The sequence below is a fragment of the Phyllostomus discolor genome, chromosome 9 (assembly GCF_004126475.2).
Source record: "Phyllostomus discolor isolate MPI-MPIP mPhyDis1 chromosome 9, mPhyDis1.pri.v3, whole genome shotgun sequence".
Taxonomy (NCBI): Eukaryota; Metazoa; Chordata; class Mammalia; order Chiroptera; family Phyllostomidae; genus Phyllostomus; species Phyllostomus discolor.
In genome coordinates, this window is record NC_040911.2 from 80,168,667 (window position 1) to 80,188,477 (window position 19,811).

The 19,811-nt window shown below is 42.8% G+C and overlaps 1 protein-coding gene across 4 annotated transcripts in view; it reads left to right on the forward strand.

Moving 5' to 3' along the window:
• Nucleotides 1-19,811, forward strand: part of SLC23A2 (solute carrier family 23 member 2) — a 121,261-nt gene that overhangs the window by 84,451 nt on the left and 16,999 nt on the right. For all 4 annotated transcript variants that reach the window (XM_028523808.2, XM_028523806.2, XM_028523809.2 and 1 more), the window contains 7 exons: nt 3,052-3,140; nt 4,120-4,190; nt 5,214-5,395; nt 14,098-14,218; nt 14,727-14,883; nt 18,229-18,376; nt 19,701-19,806. In XM_028523808.2, the coding sequence (XP_028379609.1) occupies nt 3,052-3,140; nt 4,120-4,190; nt 5,214-5,395; nt 14,098-14,218; nt 14,727-14,883; nt 18,229-18,376; nt 19,701-19,806 (874 nt within the window). The remainder of the gene's footprint in view (nt 1-3,051; nt 3,141-4,119; nt 4,191-5,213; nt 5,396-14,097; nt 14,219-14,726; nt 14,884-18,228; nt 18,377-19,700; nt 19,807-19,811) is intronic.

Consider the following 19,811-nt stretch of genomic DNA (forward strand, 5'->3'; position numbering starts at 1 on the left):
GCAGGAGAGAAACATTGATCAGTTGCCTCTTGCACGCCCCCAACTGGGGGGCCAAACCTATAGCCCAGGCATGTGCCCTCCTGGAATTGAACTAGCGACGTTTTGGTCTGCGGGTGACACCCAACCCACTGAGCAAACTGTCAGGGTGGATTTTAAACTTTTAAACTAGAGCTCAAACTCCAGGAACAATTAAAGGGTGGTAAATTTAATGACATTAAGTATGAAAACATTTTTTAAACCTTGCAGTGTAAAAGTGCTCCATAAACAAACAACCGTGACAGACTGGCTGGTTAGGTTGTTTGCTGCCCTGGGGTTAGAGGCATCCGTGGGAGGGTGTCATGACAAAGGTGCTTATCTGCTCCGAATTTTTCTTACTAACATCTAGTGACACTATTAACTGTAAAAACTTTGTTTTGCAAAAATCCACCACCTCTTTACATATTTAAGATACGCTTTATCATAGACAAAGCCAGCCAACTTTTTCTGTAAAGAGACAAGCAGTAAATGTTTTGGGCGCTGTGGTCTCTGTTGTGACTGGCTGACTCTCCCGTTACAGCTCAAAAGCAGCTGTCAGCACCTCGTAAATAGATGAGGGTGGCTCTGTCCCAGTAGATCTTTACTCGTAAAAACAGGTAATTTGCTGTACTTGGCTCACAAGCCCATTTGCCAACCCCTGGTGTAAAGAGGGCATAGTTTAATTTGTTTCCTTTCCAGTTGTTGGTATGAAATAAAAAAGCTGGCAGTCTTGTCTGCCTGGGGAGCCTGGGAACTGTGGTTTAGGTGCCAGTGTGAGTGAGGTGCAGAGAGAGGTGCCCTACTATTGACCTGCATGACACTGGAGAAGTGCCTGAAAAAGCCACTTTATCAGATGAGAACATCAAGTGCTTTAGCATACTCAGTCTTTCTCTGGGAAAATTGGCTTTGTTGCTTGCGATTTAAGGAAGCTCTTGTTTAATGGAGTCACATGCTCTTGTTACAAATTTCCCTAAGGATAATTCAGTGAAGCCTCTGAGTTATGCTGCTGGTAATGGAGGCCACAGGTAACTGCTGAGGTACTGACCGCTGCTTCTTGCAAAGTGGCCGCTTGTCTTTCAGACAGTACTGCTGGAGGCAGGCAGTGTGTGGCTGAACAGTGAGCAATCGGGCCAACGTGTGCAGCTTTTTCCATATCACCTCAGGAGACTGGGGCAGCACAGGTGGCAATGTTCTGTTGTCATCAACTTTCAAAGGAGCCCCGGGTCCTGTTTGTTTGAAAATAAGTGAGCTGCTTTGCATCAGTGGCCTCAGGGCCTCTGTCGGGGGTGAAGCCATAAAATTCTTGCCTTGAAAGGTGTCCAGGCAGTGGTTAAGTGCAGACTGAGGTTGAGTATAGCTCACGCCCCCAGGAGTAGAGCCCAGAGCCAGTCTTCACTGTCCCACATCCATTGTGTCCCCCAGACAGTGTTGTCCTTAGTGTTCCCAAGGACCAGCTCTGTAAGTGCAATCTGTGTTACATTGTCCTAGGATGCATTGCTTGAAACCTGCAACAGGAGCAAAACGGATGCTGTTTGGACCATTTGACAGGACATCCGTTTCTAACTAGATGCTAATCTCCTTTTATCTTTTCTGTATATTCCTGAAAAATTATGCTTAAGGAATTTGTCTAAATCAAACAGTGGTTTCTCCTTTGATATTCCCACATCAGGTGACCTTCACTTCCACTTTTGATGGTACTGTGCTCTGGGCCCCTTCGACAGATGATTACAAATGGATGGTTGGTGGAGGGCATGCCCATGTGACCAGCTGCCAGCCATGCATCTGGTCTGTACTGTGCAGCCTGCAACTGTGTCTGAAAGCCATCAGCCTGCCTACTCTCATTTGGTTTCATTGCATGATTAAAATGGCCAAGAAAACAAGGACTCTCGACCCTTATCTGGCTCAGAATGGTGTGTGTCAACTCTGCACTTGTACAGCAGCTGGGTGTCCTTCAGCCAGAGCCACTCTGTTTTTCAGCCCAGTTACTGTTGCAGTCAGGGCAGGATGTGCCATCAGTTTGGGGAAGGCATGCTGCGTTCCCATCCCACTGTCCCGGACACCCCTGCAAGGCTGCTTCATGGTATTTGAGAAGGATCTGGACATCTGGGAGTTCCCAGCCCTGCCAACAGGAGCCAATTTTATATTTTACCTTGAAAGTATATTAAAAATAGGGATCAAATTCTCATGTTAGCCCATAAAGCCATCTTAATGCAACTGTAGCTAAAATGTTGTACATTTGTATATAAAATGGCAACATCTTTTGAATTTGAGTAGCCTAAGTGTTCATGAAGATAATATGAAGAAGTATCTAAAATGTAATTGAATGATAGCATCCGAGTATCTCTGCACATAGTGGGAGGATGTGGGCAGGAGATTTTTTGGAGAGTCTGCAAGTTTTCTGGGTCCTTTAAAAGTAATGTTTCGAATACTTGCGTCTTTATGATTAAGGAAAATATTATATCTACTGTTGATTTATAACTTACAGCTTTCCTTTTCCTCAATAGATCTAGATACTAACATGATTTTAATGCTTATCATCTGTGATTTAGAGCAGTTTTTGACTTATAAAATGGGACAACAGAGGAAGATAAATTTTTTCCTATGATATCTGATAAGAATTTGAAAGGGAGGAGGAGAAGGTGGGTGGTGAAGTAGAAGATATACACTGATGTTTACTGAGGAACTTATAAGCTCAGCAGGAAAGGGAGACTCCCAAATGCCCAACATCCCCACCCCTAAGGGGAAAGGTCTAGTTGGCAGGGACCCGTATTGGTGTGCTGGTGCTAATTATAGGGCTACCCCAGGGCCCATCCTGAGGCCGTCTGGGGGGAAAGCAGCAGGAGGGGAGGATGGAGAAGCCAGAGGCCCCGGCTGTGTGGCAGAGGAGATCTTTGCAGACCGGGGTTCTTTCTTCCAGGTGTGCCTGCATTTACTCACATGCTGTTTGTCTGTGGAAAGACTGTTAAGCTGTCAAATAGTGAACTACCTCGGTAGTTCCTGATGCCGTGATCATGGTTTTGGTCTCGTTTCTTTTAGGTTACCCCTGTTTCAGGCCAGTGCTTTTGCATTTCTGGCCCCTGCTCGAGCCATCCTGTCTTTAGATAAATGGAAATGTAACACCACAGGTAATTGCAGTTATTTCCACATATGTCATGGGGGTCCTTTAATGCAGGCGATAAAAGGGAGGCCTGGACATGCTGCCCTGGGCAACGTTAAATCCTTTCTGGAATCAGGCACAGAACACACAAACCAACAAACAGCTCAGAACGCTCCAATCTGTGGATCGGGTTTCTGTCTCTCTCTATCCACCTGTTCATCCCTAACTCCAGAGCAAGTAAGGACCAGAAGGGACCGCATTTCTCTATGCCAATGAAATTGAAAGTATGGGAATGAAGAGAACCATATTTGTGCTATTTTTCTGCCTCTTTCTTTCAGTGGATTTTATGAACCACCAGTAATCACACTCTTTGCTGCGTCAGCATCCCTTCTCTGAAACATCTCTGCTTTTTAAGGATCTGGCTGCTTTGGTTTTCCTGCAAATGACTTTCATCCCCCTCCCCTCCTTAATGATTATAAAGATCCTTAAGTAATCCGATAAGGTCAGGGAAAGATAAAATATGGGATTTGAGGAAACCAGACCTGTAGTATTCTCAAAATACTGTTCCATTTTTAGGTTCTAGGAGCAAAGTTTTCCAGCTTTCATTTCCTTCCTTGCTCCTAGGAGTTACTTTGTGACCACTGATTGGATCTGGGACTGGGGAAGGCCCTCTGTTTTATCTAGGTTTTTAAGACCGTATGCAACCTTGCTATTGGGCATTTCAGTTAGCTGCTTGCAAGGGTTGGTCTTTGTGTGAGGCTGGCACCAGCCATGTGCATCACCAGTTCAGTCAGCTTTTGACAAGCTGGGAACTCTCAGTCAATGGATACATTTGGTTAAATTAGCATTGGGGGATCCACCTTTCAGTATGGTAAGCCATACTGTTGACATTTATACAAATATGCTTAAAACAGGGAGGAAATTCTTTTTAAAAAGTGAAATGAATGTGTCCTGTGAAACATCATTGTCACTCCAAGAAAATTTTTGTCTTTGTTTTTGTTTTCAAGATGTTTCAGTTGCCAACGGAACGATGGAACTGTTACACACAGAGCACATCTGGTATCCCCGGATACGCGAGGTAAAAGATGAGCTTGCCTGCTCCTGCCTTCTTTGTGTTTCCTCTCAGCCTCAGTGTTGGCTGTGCCCAGGAAATGTAGTTGCTTGCACCAAGCCCTCCTTTTCTTTTCAGCTACTATGTTTATTTCTGTCTTTAAACATGCCATTCAATCTAGAGGACATCATTGCAAAATGAGGCATGCAGAAATGCATTATGCAGCCAGACAGTATGGTTTCTCACCCTTTTTTTAAACTCTATTTTTATTGTTGACACTATTATAGATGCCTCCCTTTTCCCCCTCTGCCAACTTCCACCCAGCCCCCGCCCTGTGTATCTCACTCTTTGTTTCGCTCCTTCTCCCCTCTGGTGTACCCACAGACCTGCACACTTGACTCCTCGGGTGTAACCAGCCAAGGGGTAGGGCTCCTTTGGAAGGAGCCACAGAGGTTTGTCAACAGGCAGCAGAACTATTCATTCTAGGCTAAGTGTTTGCCTGCATTTATGAAAAGAATTAAAGGATAATTGTCTATACAGTGTACTTGAACAGGACACGTCAGGGGAATCCTTAGACATGAACAATGGCTGAGAGTTTATCTAGATAAACTTAAAACCTGTAAGATACTCCTCATTAGTTCAGAATCAGTCCAACCATTTTGTACAATAGAAACATTCCTTTAGAATTTTTGTCAATAACACTTTTTTAAATGTCCTTCAGGGGCTCACTTTTTAAAGTCAAGAACTGCAGGGTTCCTTTGAGGCTGGTTTTGAATGCTGTGTGTCTTGGGAATTATGAATTACATCTGCCTCATTTATCAGTGGAAAAGGCAAATTGGCTTTGCATCAGACGGCCGTTTCCATAATATTCTTACATCTGTTAGGTTATACTTAAGCTTGCTAGGCCCCAGTCACCTCCCGGGAATTTTCCAGCCATGTCGTGCCTATTAGAACTTGATGTGTTGCAGAATTATCAGTTATGGTTGTAGGTGGCATTGGAGTATGTGACATAGCAGCTTACTCTAATGTCTGTACCCTCTCTCATTCCAGATCCAGGGGGCCATCATCATGTCCTCACTGATAGAAGTGGTCATTGGCTTCCTGGGCCTGCCTGGCGCTCTGCTAAAATACATTGGCCCCCTGACCATTACCCCCACAGTGGCCCTCATTGGCCTGTCCGGTTTCCAGGCGGCAGGAGAGAGAGCTGGGAAGCACTGGGGCATCGCCATGCTGTAAGTGTTCTGAGACCACTCAGCTGTGGACAGTAAAAATCTCTCCTCTTCCCAACCAAGGGTCAGCCTCTTAGAACACACTCTGACTTTAGGAGATAAGTTTTCTTTTTTTTTTTTTTTTTGAATTCAGAATAGTCTGACAGTTTAAAATTTATTCACTTTGTGCCAGAGAATTATCGACAGGTTTTTTAGAGCCAGAGGTTGGAAAGTGACTTGGAGTCAGCGATGTGTAGAAGAAGGGTTGTAAGGTTTCTAACTTTGGGAGGGCAAAAGATGGTGATTCCATTAGCTCTCGACTTTAGAGTTCATGCCAGGTCTCCTATGCATGAACTGAAACACCTAGAAACTGAATCCTTTAGATGAGACTCAGAAATACATCCAGACTGGCAGGAGACAGATGCTGAGGAGGCTCTCGGGGCAACGAAGGAGACATGGCTCCTCAGGCCAGGTGGAGCTCTGTGCACCTGTGAGGAGGCCCGAGTCGTGCTCGTCATTGCCGCTCCTTTTGCACAGAACTTTAAGCCCATTAAAAATGTCAATTACCCTTGTAAGTAATGTTAGTAAAGACATCCAAGGCTTTGATAATAGTATAAGATTGATTATTAATTAGAGCCACAGAATTCTGTACACCACAAATAGAACCCACTTTCTCTTGTGTGTCTGTAGAACATGTGTAAGAGTTGACCATATAATAGGAAAATAGTTCCAAGACTGGAACCATGGTTCCAAGTTTTACCAGCCAGTAGAATTTCTAAAACAAGAGGGTTTCCAGTTGTTTTTGTATTGTTCTGTGAAATATTCTGCAGTTATTCCACTACAGGCGGCACTTACTGAGACTGTGCATCAGTGCTATACGTAACAGTGTACATATTATAAATGAAGGTAGGTATCAGTGTTGTCCCCACTAACAAAGCCAAAGCACAAAGATGCACAGTGAGCTGCCCAGGATCATACAGAAGTGGCTGGGATGGTTTTCAAAACCCAAATAGCCTGAGTAGAACTTAACCCATAACACTTAATCCTGCCTCTCTGTGTTAGAACATGGTATACCAATACAGTGAATCCTTGCGTAATTGTAACCCACATATCATTACAAATTAATGTATGTGAAAATATCTTGGATTGTTCTTAATTTTTTCATTTCATTGAAGGTTGGCCAATACACTCCACACCAGGTTTGGTGTGTATAAGGCATGTAAGAATGCTTATTCAGTGAAGTGCAACAAGTTCCAAAAGGGAGAAATTGTATTTACTATCGTACAGTTAATTTAGAAATCAATAACAAAAAGGTGAACAAAACCCCCCAAATGGCTTAGAATCTTTAAAAAAAAAGTTACAAGTATCTTGCCATCAGGATTATTTATAACATATTTATTGGAACTTTGGAATTGCTAGTAATTTTTTTTTTTATGAAAGAGGGGAAGGGCGGGAGAGAGGGGGAGAGAAACATCTATGTGTAAGAGAAACATCTATTTGTTGCCTCTTGCACACCCCTACCCATGAACTTGGCCTATAACCCAGGTGTGTGCCCAAACCAGTAACTGAACCAGGGACCTTTCGGTTGGTGGGACAATGCCCAAACCACTAAGCCACACCAGCCCAGGCAGGATCACCGATAATACAGAGAATGATGGTGGTAATGACACTGATCACATTTTACCGAGTAGTCAGAGTTGTTCTTGAGAAAATAACCTTAAAGGCAAATAAAACACATGAACAGAGCTATCTTCAGAAACTAGAAAAACAGGATAAAAAATGAGCCCAGCGAATGTTGGGGGGGGAATTGATAAGGACACAAAAAATATGAAACAAATAGAAGTGACAATTCTAAAAAGACAGGGAAGATCTTGTCCTGGCGGGGTGACTCAGTTGATTGGAATTTCATCCTTTACACCAAAAATGTTGTGTGTTCTATCCCAGGTCAAGGGCACATACAAAGGGCATTTATTTATAAAAAATTGTGTATTCTTACATGTTTAAACTTCAGTCACCTGCAGAGTACTCTCCATTCAATGCAATACACCTATCAAGATGTTTTTTCCCCACTGCTCACAGTAGTTTTTGAACTCATTGATTTTGATGCCTTTTAGTGCTTCTGCCATTTTTTGTTTCACCTCTTCCACATTGGAAAAACATTTTTCTTTGAGGACTTCTTTTCTTTCATCCTGGGAAACAAGAGTTGCACAGGGAAAGATTGGGTGAATAGGGAGGGTGGGGCACAGGGGTCATGCCATTTTTGGACAAAAACTGCTGACCACTCAGCACGGTGTAGACAGGTGCCCTGTAAATCACCCATCATGAAATGGGCAAACATGTTGAAAGAGTCTTAAAAAAAAATTCGTTGACGCTGAACACAGCCCTTACAACACCACCAGCTGGTACACTGATACAGATGGGTTCCTAGAACACTCAACTAGCGGGGGAGCCTGTACTACAATGGGTCTGCCTTCCAGAAGACAATTCCGCTTTTTGTGGGGGGGTCCCCACTTTGTACCTAGGTTGCTGATTTGATCCCCAGTTAGGGTGCTCATGCTCTTCCCCTCTCTCTAAGATTCAATACACGTGCTCGGGTGAGGATTAAAAAAAAAACCAAACAAATGGGAAGATCTTAAAGCAGATAATGAAAAGAGAGAGATTGATGGGTTTTACTTCCGATGCACTTAAAATTCATATCAAACAACCACTGAAATTAAATTATGAATGAATCTGGGAAAAGATTTATAAAAAATTCTACAAGAAAGGCTAATGTCTCCAATTCATAGTATTTCATTAATTAGAGAGTCCCAGTGGAGTAATGGCTGAAGGATATATGAGTAGTCATATAATAAGGAAAATAAATACAAATAGCCAATTAATGTTTTTGAAGCATTACCCTCCCACCCAGTTATCAAAGTGCACATTTATGGGGATTCCCTTCACAGTGGGGCAGTGGGGCAGGTCAGGCTGTACAGCACGGCTCCCTCAGCCGCTGCAATAGAAGCAGCGTCCAGAGACGTGTTCTTAGGGGAGGGTGAATGTGCCAACATTCTTAACCCCATGCTTAGGTCCTCGATGGGAACTGTGTTTCTCTTGAGAAAACTTTGTGTTTACTTTTCTTAGGAATCGTTTCAAACCTATGCAGAAGTAGAAAGAATAGTGTTAAGCCCTCCTGTACCATCCCCAAACACTCAAGAGAAATCTCATTTTATCTGTATCCCTGAAAACATTTGAATTCTAACCATTTGAAGTTTAACAGTAATTAAACAGGGAAATTTAAGGTAATTCCCCAAACAGGGAATAAGGTACAATAATCCCCATCCTCAAAAAAATCTCATGATTAGCTAGTAAAAATTTAATATTCTTTCATATTTTTGTTGTTTATGCATAAATACAAACATGTACATATACAGTTTTACCATTATATTATTTTACAATTTGATTTTCATCCCAACATTTATTATTGGGATGAAAAACAAGACACTATGTTTAGATCTATTTCAATCTTTGTAAAATTATACAATGTTAAATAGTATGAAATAATCTATAATTTATTAAACCCTTCTCCAGGTGATATTCATGAATGTTTTTTAAAATATTTACTGTTGCAAGCAATGCTGCACTAAGTAATTCATATGTAAAGAATGAATGTTAAAATAAATGATAGTTTTTAAAATTTATAAAATTGGGAGAGATTTAAAGGTATGATAAGACCCTATGTTACAGGGAGTAGCAAGTAAGTGTTTTTGGTCCCTGTATGTTTACCCAGCTTTTCTCTACATATTTGGCAGTTTGTTTCAGAAGCTTTTAGAGAAGTTATTTACTGTTTGGCAGATCCATTACGGGCCTAGGAACTTACCATCAGGAGATACTCAGGCAGGTGCCGGGGACGAGTGGTCCGTCAGTTTCTGTTGCTGCCAGGGCCGCACCAAATGGGAATTGTTAGGATGCGCTATGTCTGTACGTCTGTGAGACGGAGTGCGGAGCAGCCACCAAGATGCCGGTGCTGAGCTCCATCTGTCCGCGTCATGGCATTAACAGGGGCTACAAGCTGGTTGGGAAGTGTCATGTAAAGCACAATTACACTTTGAGTCATATGAGGACCTATTTGTGCTCCGAGGGCAAGGATGATGACAGGCAGTCCTGTCTCCCTCTCCAACCCCGGGGTGACCTGTAAATGTCCCCCAAATAGGAACTGTTTGGGGTTACCAGACCAGAATGCTGCATGGTTGTCACCAGTGATGGGATGATGAGTAATCTTAAGGATTTTGTCTTCCTTTTTGCTTCTTTTCCTTGTGTAACTTTCCTGCATTTTAGTATGTGTTTCTTGAATACTATTTGTAAGGTAAAAGAAAGGTCAACAAGCAAGCAGTAGGTAAACATGAAGTAGAAGGAGCTAGCTGTGGCGGATGGAACTGTGGCCTGAGGATCTGGAGCTCAGATCCTGGTCCCTGTTCTGGTCAGTCAAGGGGTGTGAACACGGGCACACTCCCCATCTCCTGCCTCTGCTGTGGGACTGCCTGCCCTACCTGCCCCACAGGCCCCTCATTTTGCCGTGGACAGTGGGTAGTGCACACCCACATTTTGGGCCCAAACTTTCAGGGAAAAGTTCTTTTGTTTTAATTTTTTAATTCAACTTTTTATTTATTTATATTTAGATACTTGTTATTTTTTGTATTATAAAGGAGTTTTAGCATTTATTTTTGAACATATTATGGTACAAGAAATTTCATGTAGCAATAATTACAAAACACAACAAATACAAGGCCCAAAATTTTTTGAAAAGAATTAAAAACATTTATATAGATACAGAATTAGCTGTACTGATACATAATGCACACCCTTATTTTTCCCTAAAAAATTTGGGCAAAAACGTACACATTATACACAGCAAACTATGGTATATTTGAGGATGAACACAAATTAGAAGCAGGTGGGTTTAAGAGTGGGAAGAAAATGGAGTGCCCGCCTGGCCAGTCCACTCACGTAGTTTGTGCTGCCGGATCTGAGCCCGAGTTCTGTGTATATCCCTCGTCCTTTTTTAAATGTGCTCTGGAAAGTGCACACCACAGGTGTAATTGTCAGGTGGATTGTCACCTACAATAATGACAAAAATAGCAAATTTGGGGCCTTTTTGGATCTCAGAGTGTCCACTTTGAAATAAATCAATAGCCTTTTTATGTATATTTTATTGATTGTGCTATTATAATTGTCCCATTTTTTCCCCTTTGCCTCTCTCTGCCCAGTACCTCCGTTCCCTCCAGCAATCCTCCCTGCCCCCCTGTCTATTTCGTTCATGTCCATGGGTTGTGCACACAAGTTCTTTGGCTTCTCCATTTCCTATACTGTTCTTATTGTCCCCCTGTCTATTTTGTACCTGCCAATTATTCTACCTAATCCCCGTACCTTTTCCCCCATTCTCTCCCTACCCCCTCCCAGCTGATAACCCTTCAAATGATCTCTATCTCTATGATTCTGTTCCTGTTCTGATTGTTTGCATAGGGTTGTTTGTTTGTTTGTTTGTTTGTTTTAATTTCAGTTGATGTGAATTTGTTATTCTTTTAATGTTCATAGTTTTGATCTTTTCTTAAGTAAGTCCCTTTAACATTTCATGTAATAATGGCTTGACAATGAGGAATTTTTTAGCTTTTCCTTGTCTGGGAAGCACTTTATTTGCCCTTCCATTCTAAGTGATAGCTTTGCTGGATAGAGAAATCTAGGTTGTGGGTCCTTGCTTTTCATCAATTTGAATATTTTTTGTCAGTCCCTTCTTACCTGCAAAATTTCTTTTGAGAAATCAGCTGATAGTCTTATGGGAACTCCCCTATAGGTAACTCTGTTTTTCTTTTGCTGCTTTTAAGATTATCTCTTTATCTTTAACTGTTGGCATTTTAATTATGATGTGTCTTAGTGTAGTCCTCTTGGGGTCCAACTTGTTTGGGATTCTCTGTGCTTCGTGGACTTGTATGTCTAGTTCCTTTACCAAATTAGGAAAGTTTTCTGTCATATTTTTTTCCAAATAAGTTTTCAATTACTTGCTCTTCCTCTTCTCCTTCTGGCATCCCTATGCTTCAGATGTTAGTATGTTTGGAGATGTCCCAGAGGGTCCTTATACTATTCTTATCTTTTTTGAATTCTGTTTTCTTCTTGCTGTTCTGGTTGAATGCTTATTTCTTCCTTATGTTCCAAACCATTGATTTGAATCCTGGCTTCCTCCCTTCCACTGTTGGTTCCCTGTAGATTTTTCTTTATTTCTCTTTGTGTAACCTTCATTTCGTCCTTTATGTTGTTGCTGCACTCAATGAGTTCTTTGAGCATCCTGATCCACTAGTGTTTTGAACTCTGCATCTAATAAGTTGGTTATTTCCATTTTGTTTGGTTCTTTTTCTGGGGTTTTGTTCTGTTCTTTCATTTGGGCCATATTTCTCTGTTTCCTTAATTTGGCAGCCTCCCTGTGTTTGTTTCTGTGTTTTAGGTAGAGCTAATTTGGCTCCCTGTCTTAGCAGCATGGCCTATTGTGGAAAAGGCACCTGTAAATTGTGTGGGTGGAGTCTTAGGTAATTGTCAAAGAAGATCAACATGCTTCACTGCTTTGTATAGGGGGATGACTCAAAGAGGGGACTGTGCTGCTGCCTAGCTTCTGGAGGGTTGTCTGGCACTGACTCCATTTCTGGTCACTTGAACCATTACCCTGTATGTGACTGGTGCCCTTCCAGCTGTTGCCCTGGTGCTAAATCCCAGAGTGGGTAGGTTTGCATATCTTCTAAGATTGTGCAGGCCCTTTAAGGGCCTGAAAATTCAGCTCTTTCTTCTGCCACCCCAACCCCCCACTGGTTTTTATAGCCAGAAGTTATGGGGATTTATCCTCCCTGTACTGGAACCCTGCACTGTGTGGTCTGGCCTGGGGCTGGGATGGCTTGCTCCCAAGATATCCTTCTTGATTTTTATCCGCCACATGTGAGTGTGGGACTGCCTGTGTCCATTCTGCTGCCACCTCTCGCACCACACCGCGTCTCCTCACCTCTCCGTTCACCTCCTCGTCCCTACCCCTCCTACCCATCTGGGTGAATGTGTCTTCCTTAAATCCCTGGTTGTCAGACTTCTACACAGTTTGATTTTCTGGCAGCTCTGGGTGTTATTTGTTTTGAGATTTAGTTTTAATTCTTTTTGTGGTTGTGCAAGGAGGTAAAGCATGTGTCTACCTACACTTCCATCTTGACTGGAAGTTTAATAGCATTTTTTAAAACATGCAAATTTCATGTTGGTGTAAGTGTAAACCACTTAGTATTTCTCATTGTTATGCTGTTTTTGTTGTTGTTGTTAAACTTCACCGCTCTAGGGAAATTAGAATAACTTGAGCACTATTCATGTTTTTAACCTTGAACTTGTACTGGCCTGGTGACTGTGGTAGGGCAGAGACCCCCATCACCAGGTCTGGAAAGCACCCGAGAGGCAGGGAGATAGCGGAGCAGCACAGGCCTGTTCTCCAGCTGGCTGCAGTCTGCAGTCTGCACTTCATTAGGAATGTGACAGTGAAACTGCACTTGACTGGCTGTCAATGGAGCTGATAATTCCTTCTCAGCAGTTGGAACTGTGCCTGGGAACAACTAAGCTTAGCCTTGATGGAGAACCCACTCTTCTGCCAATTCTACGTTGGGTTGTAAGTGAAAGAGTGTGTCCCGATGGATGATGAAACACATTATTGTGTTTATTGTGTTATGCCTTTATTGTTTCATTGATGGGAAGCCATCCCACATCTGCTACACTTAGGACACTGAACTGATGAGGATGTGTCAGGTCCTGCTGCAGGGAAGTCACCTGACATCACTGCCTCCTATAGCCCTCACTGCAGCTGGGTCAGGAGTGTGGGGCTTAGGGTAAAGGGACTTCTGAGCCAGCCCGGGTGTCCCAGCCCTTAGGACCCATGTCGCAAAGTGGTTTGGAGTCCAGGCTGTAGGGCTAGCCTCCTGGCCCGCCCACGCTGCAAACTAGCTATGTAGTCTCGGACTGTGGGACTTGTCTCTCTAAAGTGGATGATCACAGAAGCCACTGCAGAGGCTGAGATGACGGGTGGGAAGACCTTCACATGATGTCTGACACACAAACCTCAGGAATGTTGTTATTAATATTGAATTCCACTGTATATAGCTTTCCTAAATATTGAAGCTTTTTTCTTTTTAAAAGTAATTTTCTTTATAAATAAATCAGAAAATACAGAAAAGTAGAAGAAAGTTGCATATTATATCAACACTTGAGGCCAGTTCCTGTGAGCATTTTGGACTCCATTTTACTGTTTGCACATACATGTGTGCATGTGTGTGCACACGCACGCTTGTGCTACAGGTGCTTGTTTTTGGTTAATTTGTAGTTGTAACTACACTGCGCTATGTTGTATCTGACAGCCTGTCTTTTTCCCTTACAGAGCATGAGCTTTTCCTATCAGCGTGTATATCTTTTGTGTTTTCTTATTCTATTAAGGAAAATTTAGCCAAAATATTTACATGGTAACTCTCTGAATCAAGAAATGCTAAGAAAAAAGGTTCTAATATTTTTTTGAAAAATGGCATTTATAAAAGATATAATTTCCCAAATAATAGTGAAGAGGACTAGCAGCTTTCTAGAGAAATGAGTTGAACATGTGATCACTTTGGCATTAAAGCTTTGAGTAATATTTTAAAATGCAGACATACAGCTTTTAAACTAGTTTATTTTCTTTTTCTCCTCAGGACAATTTTCCTAGTATTACTGTTTTCTCAATATGCCAGAAATGTTAAATTTCCTCTCCCAATTTACAAATCCAAGAAAGGATGGACTGCATACAAGTTGCAGCTTTTCAAAATGTTCCCTGTAAGTAGTTACATGTTTTTTCTCCCGGCAATATTGCCCATAGCTCATTAGGTGCAATGTTTATGTGAAAGGAGGGTTCTAAGCAGGTCTGCTTCGGTGGGGGGAGTGGGGCGACTGTGTCTGTGTGGTGACTTTGGGGTACTAATGACCACCCAGATTGTCATGGATTTCAAGTTAAAGTGGTAGAAGCTTCTGATTCTGAAATCCTTTATGAGCACATTGACTGATCCTGGGATGGGCGAGCCCTGCAGGCACCTTGTCCATTATCTGTATTTTACCATCCAGGCTTAGGGTTAAAGTAACACTAGCTGTGTAAAACTGCTCTCTCTAAATGTGCTTCCATTCAAGGAAATGGTTTTCAGCAGATCTGTTATGTTTTTTTTTTAGTGCAATACTAACAATGATGGGTTCTGGGGTATGCTACTCAGACCGTAGAAAGGCATGTGTTTTGCCAGCAACCACCACCTCTATAGCCTGACAAAGATTATTTTTTTTTGGTCTACTTCAGATCATCCTGGCCATTCTTGTGTCCTGGCTGCTCTGCTTCATCTTCACAGTGACAGATGTCTTTCCTCCTGACAGCACCAAGTATGGCTTCTATGCTCGGACAGATGCCAGGCAGGGTGTGCTTCTGGTAGCCCCGTGGTTTAAGGTCCCATACCCATGTAAGTATTCTGGGGGCCAGAACAGGCAGGAGCTCACGAGGGCAACTTAAAGGAGTTGGAAGTTGGCAGAAGGCTGTGCCGTAGGAAAAGCCTTCTTTGTCTCTGCAGGTCTTACCATTCTGGTGGTTAGAGCATTCAACCCCCAAAGAGGAAGGGAGGCCCTGTCACTGGAGGACCATAATTAATGTGCAGAGACAAACCAGCCCCCTTCTCAGATTTACTGGTTGGTTCTTTTAGTTCCACTAGAGTGAAATCCTGGATAACAGGTCTCTTGCGGGGTTTGAGGTCAGGCGGCTGGGATTTAAGGGCAGCAGCTTAGAAATGCAAGTATAGAGCAACACAGGGCTCAAGCACCCGACTTGAGTGGGAGGGGCCTGAAGATTAGCAAGCAAACTGCTCAAGGATGATGAATTTGTATAATCTTTTAATGGGGAGCTATAATCTGTTTTTAAATTTGGTCACAGCTATGAAGTAAACTGATATTCACAAATAGGTGGAAGATGGATCTTAAGATTTAAGTATTGGATAAGTCTTGGTAAGGTGGAAGGGAAGGCAGTCCCCAGTGAGGTATCATTTGGATTTACATTTAGCACCTTCTAGATTCTTCCCCCAAAGTGACTCATGTGAACCTAGTGGCTGTTGATGCTTGCTGGTTCTGTTGTGAGGATTCTGTTCAGGCATTTGGGGGTTTTAATTAGAACCGAAGCCTGAGCTTAGTCAGGCTGTGCTAATGTATTCCCCTGTTTAGTGATCACATCTTCACATTTTATAATAATGAGGAGAGAAAGCAGGAAAAGCCAAGAATATTAAGATGGGGTCAGAGACAACTGTTGTGAGCATGTTAAATGATGGTGACATTGGCAGTTGTCCCTTCTGTCCCTGACACATTTACAAACACTTTAAAAAGTGTAGTCTTTTTAATAAACACTCCCATTGGGTCATATGGTCTAAGTATGTATTTATGTCTACCTCTACTTTTTTCAAAAAAAAATGTATAGTTCATAAATATACATATAATCTGACGCAAAATAAGGTTAAAAGTCAATTGTTGAAGCAGTCAGGAGGAGGTCTAGGAGGGCAGGCGGGATTCAGGAGGAGGCCTGGTGGGGGGGCAGGTGGGAGGAAGCCCCTCAGTGTACGTTGGGCAGCCCTCTGCCTGTGCGGGAAGCTCCTGAGATGAGCACACACAGCAACACAGGGAGCCACCTGGAGAGGCTGCTGTGCAGGTGCTCAGAGACGGTGCTGCCTGGCTCCTGCTCATGACAGCCCTTCACTGCCATGAGCTGCTCTGGTGGCAGAGCGCCCCTGGGAACAGCGACCCCAGAAAGCCAGGAGAAGGCAGTCTTAAGTAGTCCGATGATTTGGCTTAATTTGGAGATCAGTTTTGATATATGTCTCTGTCTCTAGTATGCAAAGAATTACTTGGGTTGGTTGTTAAAATACAAATTTGGGGCCCAAAATGTCAAGTGCTGAGGTTGAGAACCCTGCTGTAAAGTGACAACATAAACTAAAGGTTCTAGTTAGGGAGAGATGTTAGGGAGACATAACAGCAAACAGAGAAGTCAGAAGCCAGCAAGGTTTTAAATGTACATATAATCTGAAGAAAATGGGGTCTAAAATTTAGAAGATTATAAATTTAAAATGTTGGAGTACAGTAGGTGGAATAAAGGTTTTATAAATCAAAGTTAAGGACTTCAGGCACAAGGGGGAAAATAATAGAAAACAGTAAGAGTAAAGAGACTAGTATCTGAAGTAAAAGACAGTATCTGAAAATTAGTAAATGGCAAATTAAAATAAGAATCCCTCCCCTAAATCAAGACACTAGAATGAAGCCAAAGCATGACATCAGCAACAGGGTAACCATATAAAAGATTACTTAGAAAATACAAAGTGGTGTTTGTTAAAGAAATCACCTACATGAGGAAAATCTATTCCAAACCCACCTGGCAATAAGATGTTGACCGAGCCTGTTGCTGGTGGACACAGAGCATGTTGAGCCCTTGTCCATGGACGCACCTCTTGACCCTCTGACTGTGAGCCTCTGCGTCCTCTGGCTGCACCCAAGGGGTAAAGTGGCCTCAGGTAGGAGCAGTTCTGTTCTCATACACACTCCAGGCATATGAGTGTTCTGCTCATCTTACTTCATGTGTTACGTATTTCTTCTCAAACCTGAGGTTGCTCCCTTTTACCTATGAGACAGAAGCCAAGTGCCTGTAGGTGGCATGTGGAGCCCTTCCTAAACCTGCCTGCCCCACAACACATGTGCCCTCTGCTGATCACCGGCCTGTCCCTGTGTGCCCGGTTCTGCCCTTCCGCTGATGCTCAGGCTGCTTGCTGCCTGCCCAGGATGCCCTGTCCCCTCAGCTCCCGCTCTCCAGCCCCTCCCTGGACAGGGACTGTTCTCCTGACTTCCAGACTTGCACTCATTGTGACCCACTTTGGGTTGCCTTCCTTAGAGGTCTTACCCTTACACTGTTCCTGGGTCATCCCGTGTCTGTTCTCAAACTGCCCTGCTGACCCCACACAGGAGACCATTTTATCTATCCATCTTCCTTTTTCCACTGTGCTTTTTAAAACAGACGGTTCAGGGGAAGAAGGTCTAGGTACTTTATCAAAGAAGTCTGTTCATTCTAACAGTGGCTGTTCCTCATACTACTTTTATTAAACAAGATCTGTGGCTTTGAAAGTCCAAAACAGGTTTTTTTTTTCTTTCTTTAAATGTACATCTAATGAAGAATTAACTAAATCCAGATACTCAAAATGAAGCTGCTTGGGGAATTCTCTTGGCTTTCTTAAAGGAAACTATTTAATTTTCCATTGCTTGGTTCACTGAATATAAAAGAGCTTCTGTAACAGTAGAGAAGGGTTACCTATACCTTGTGCAACACTTTACTATTGGGGTTTAAATTTAGCTGGTGACTTTTCACTGCTTTTTTTATTTAATGCCACCCCCAGAGCCAGGGCACCAGTAGTTTGTACCATACTTTTTACAGCAGGGTTAAAAATCCTCATACAAATTTCTGTCCCAACACAGCAGGCTGTTTAAATTGTAATTTAGATACTGGCTTTGAAGCAGGAAAAGAAGGACCAGCCTCTTTCTGCCATACAGTTTCTTTTAAATTAGGACATAGAGCAGACCAATCCTGGTTATGGCCAGTTTCATCTGACTCAGGAACTATTCCCAGGCACAGCCACTGGGGATGAAGGTTTAAAAGGGTATCCATGAGCTTCAAAATATGAGTTGGTTTTGTGGAGTCCTCAGATGTCCTGAATGACTTGGTACCTGATAACTTTTGCCTGCCCTCCTAAGAAAGTGAGGATTTCACATTTGTCTTCCTTTCGTAGTTCAGTGGGGGCTGCCCACCATCTCCGCAGCTGGTGTCATTGGCATGCTCAGCGCTGTTGTTGCCAGTATTATCGAGTCTATCGGGGACTACTACGCCTGTGCAAGGCTGTCCTGTGCGCCACCACCTCCCATCCACGCAATAAACAGGTACGTTCCTGAGAAAATGGGTTTTTTATTGGGCCCAGCACCTCATTGCTTTGCTTTTTGGTTTGTCTAATCTTGGAGAAGAAGCCAACAGTTTCAGCACAGAGGCAGCCAAGCATCAGAGCTCTTCATTGGCTCTTTGTCTTTGGACAAGTCACTGTCTTCATCTTGCTCGTTTGTAACACCAAGCAGAATTCTCACCCTTTGTTTCTCACAGTGACACTCACATAAGACCCTCTCTGAGGCCACTCTGGACCTTAAACTCACCAAAACACATGCGAGACAGTGCTGTGGTTCTTTGCTTGGTTTGGGGTTGTGAATGAATGTTCCCTTTATTATTTTTTTTAATTTTAATTATTTTTAAAGAGAGGGGAAGGGAAGGGGAAAAAAGGAGAAAAACATCTATTGGTTGCATTTTGCATGTGCCTCAACCAGGGATTGAACCTATAACCCAGGCACATGCCCCAAAGGGGGATCGAACCAGTGATCCTTCGCCTGTGGGATGACGCCTTACCAATTGAGCCACACCGGTTAGGGCTGTCCCCTTTATTCTCGTTTCCCCAGCTGTTCTAAGGGGTAGATGCTGTGTCATCTATTCACAATTACAATTCATAGAAATAGATAAGAGCAGGAGCAAATGAAGTCCTCAGAATCTTGAGGTATGGAACTGTGGTGCTTAGGTTCTCAGCACACCTGGTCTTTAGTTTCTGGATGCCAGGAGTGAATTGGACTCTGGAGTCCACAGAGAAGATAAAATGACCCAGATCACCCCCACCACCTCTTTCCCACCCAGCTGCTGCCCTTCCAAAAGGGATTGCATGCAAAGAGATCCAGTGGGCTGGTTTCTTAGCATTTCTTGCATTGGTTCTGTTAGGGTTTACAGTCATGTTTTTATATCTGTCTCCAGTTGAGCTGTCACACATGATTAAAATACTTGTATGTTGATTTCTTTTTAAGAAGTGTCAGTGTTTACAGAATTACAAAGCATGTCTTTCCTGATGAAACTATATGTTAATAGCAAAGGAATCAAATGAGTAGGTGGTCCGTATTTGTCTTAGATCCCAACAAATAGCTGTTTTTCTGGCTAAAATCCCTTAATTTGGAATACTCCGTGAAAACTGTGCCTAATTCATGGTTTGCTGAGGTGCTTTTCAAAGCTGAATGAGCATGGTGGCCTGGAGTGGGGCCTGAGACTGTGCATTGCTAATCCCTCCCAACGCATGTGGAGGTGACATATCTGCCTTTGGGTCACAGCCATTTAGAGCATATTCCACAGTGTTCCCCCATTGAATGAATGTTCTTTTTGCCCCATTCCTTTACATTTTAGGGGGATTTTCGTGGAGGGTCTCTCCTGTGTTCTCGATGGCATATTTGGTACTGGGAATGGCTCTACTTCATCCAGTCCCAACATTGGAGTTTTGGGAATTACTAAGGTACA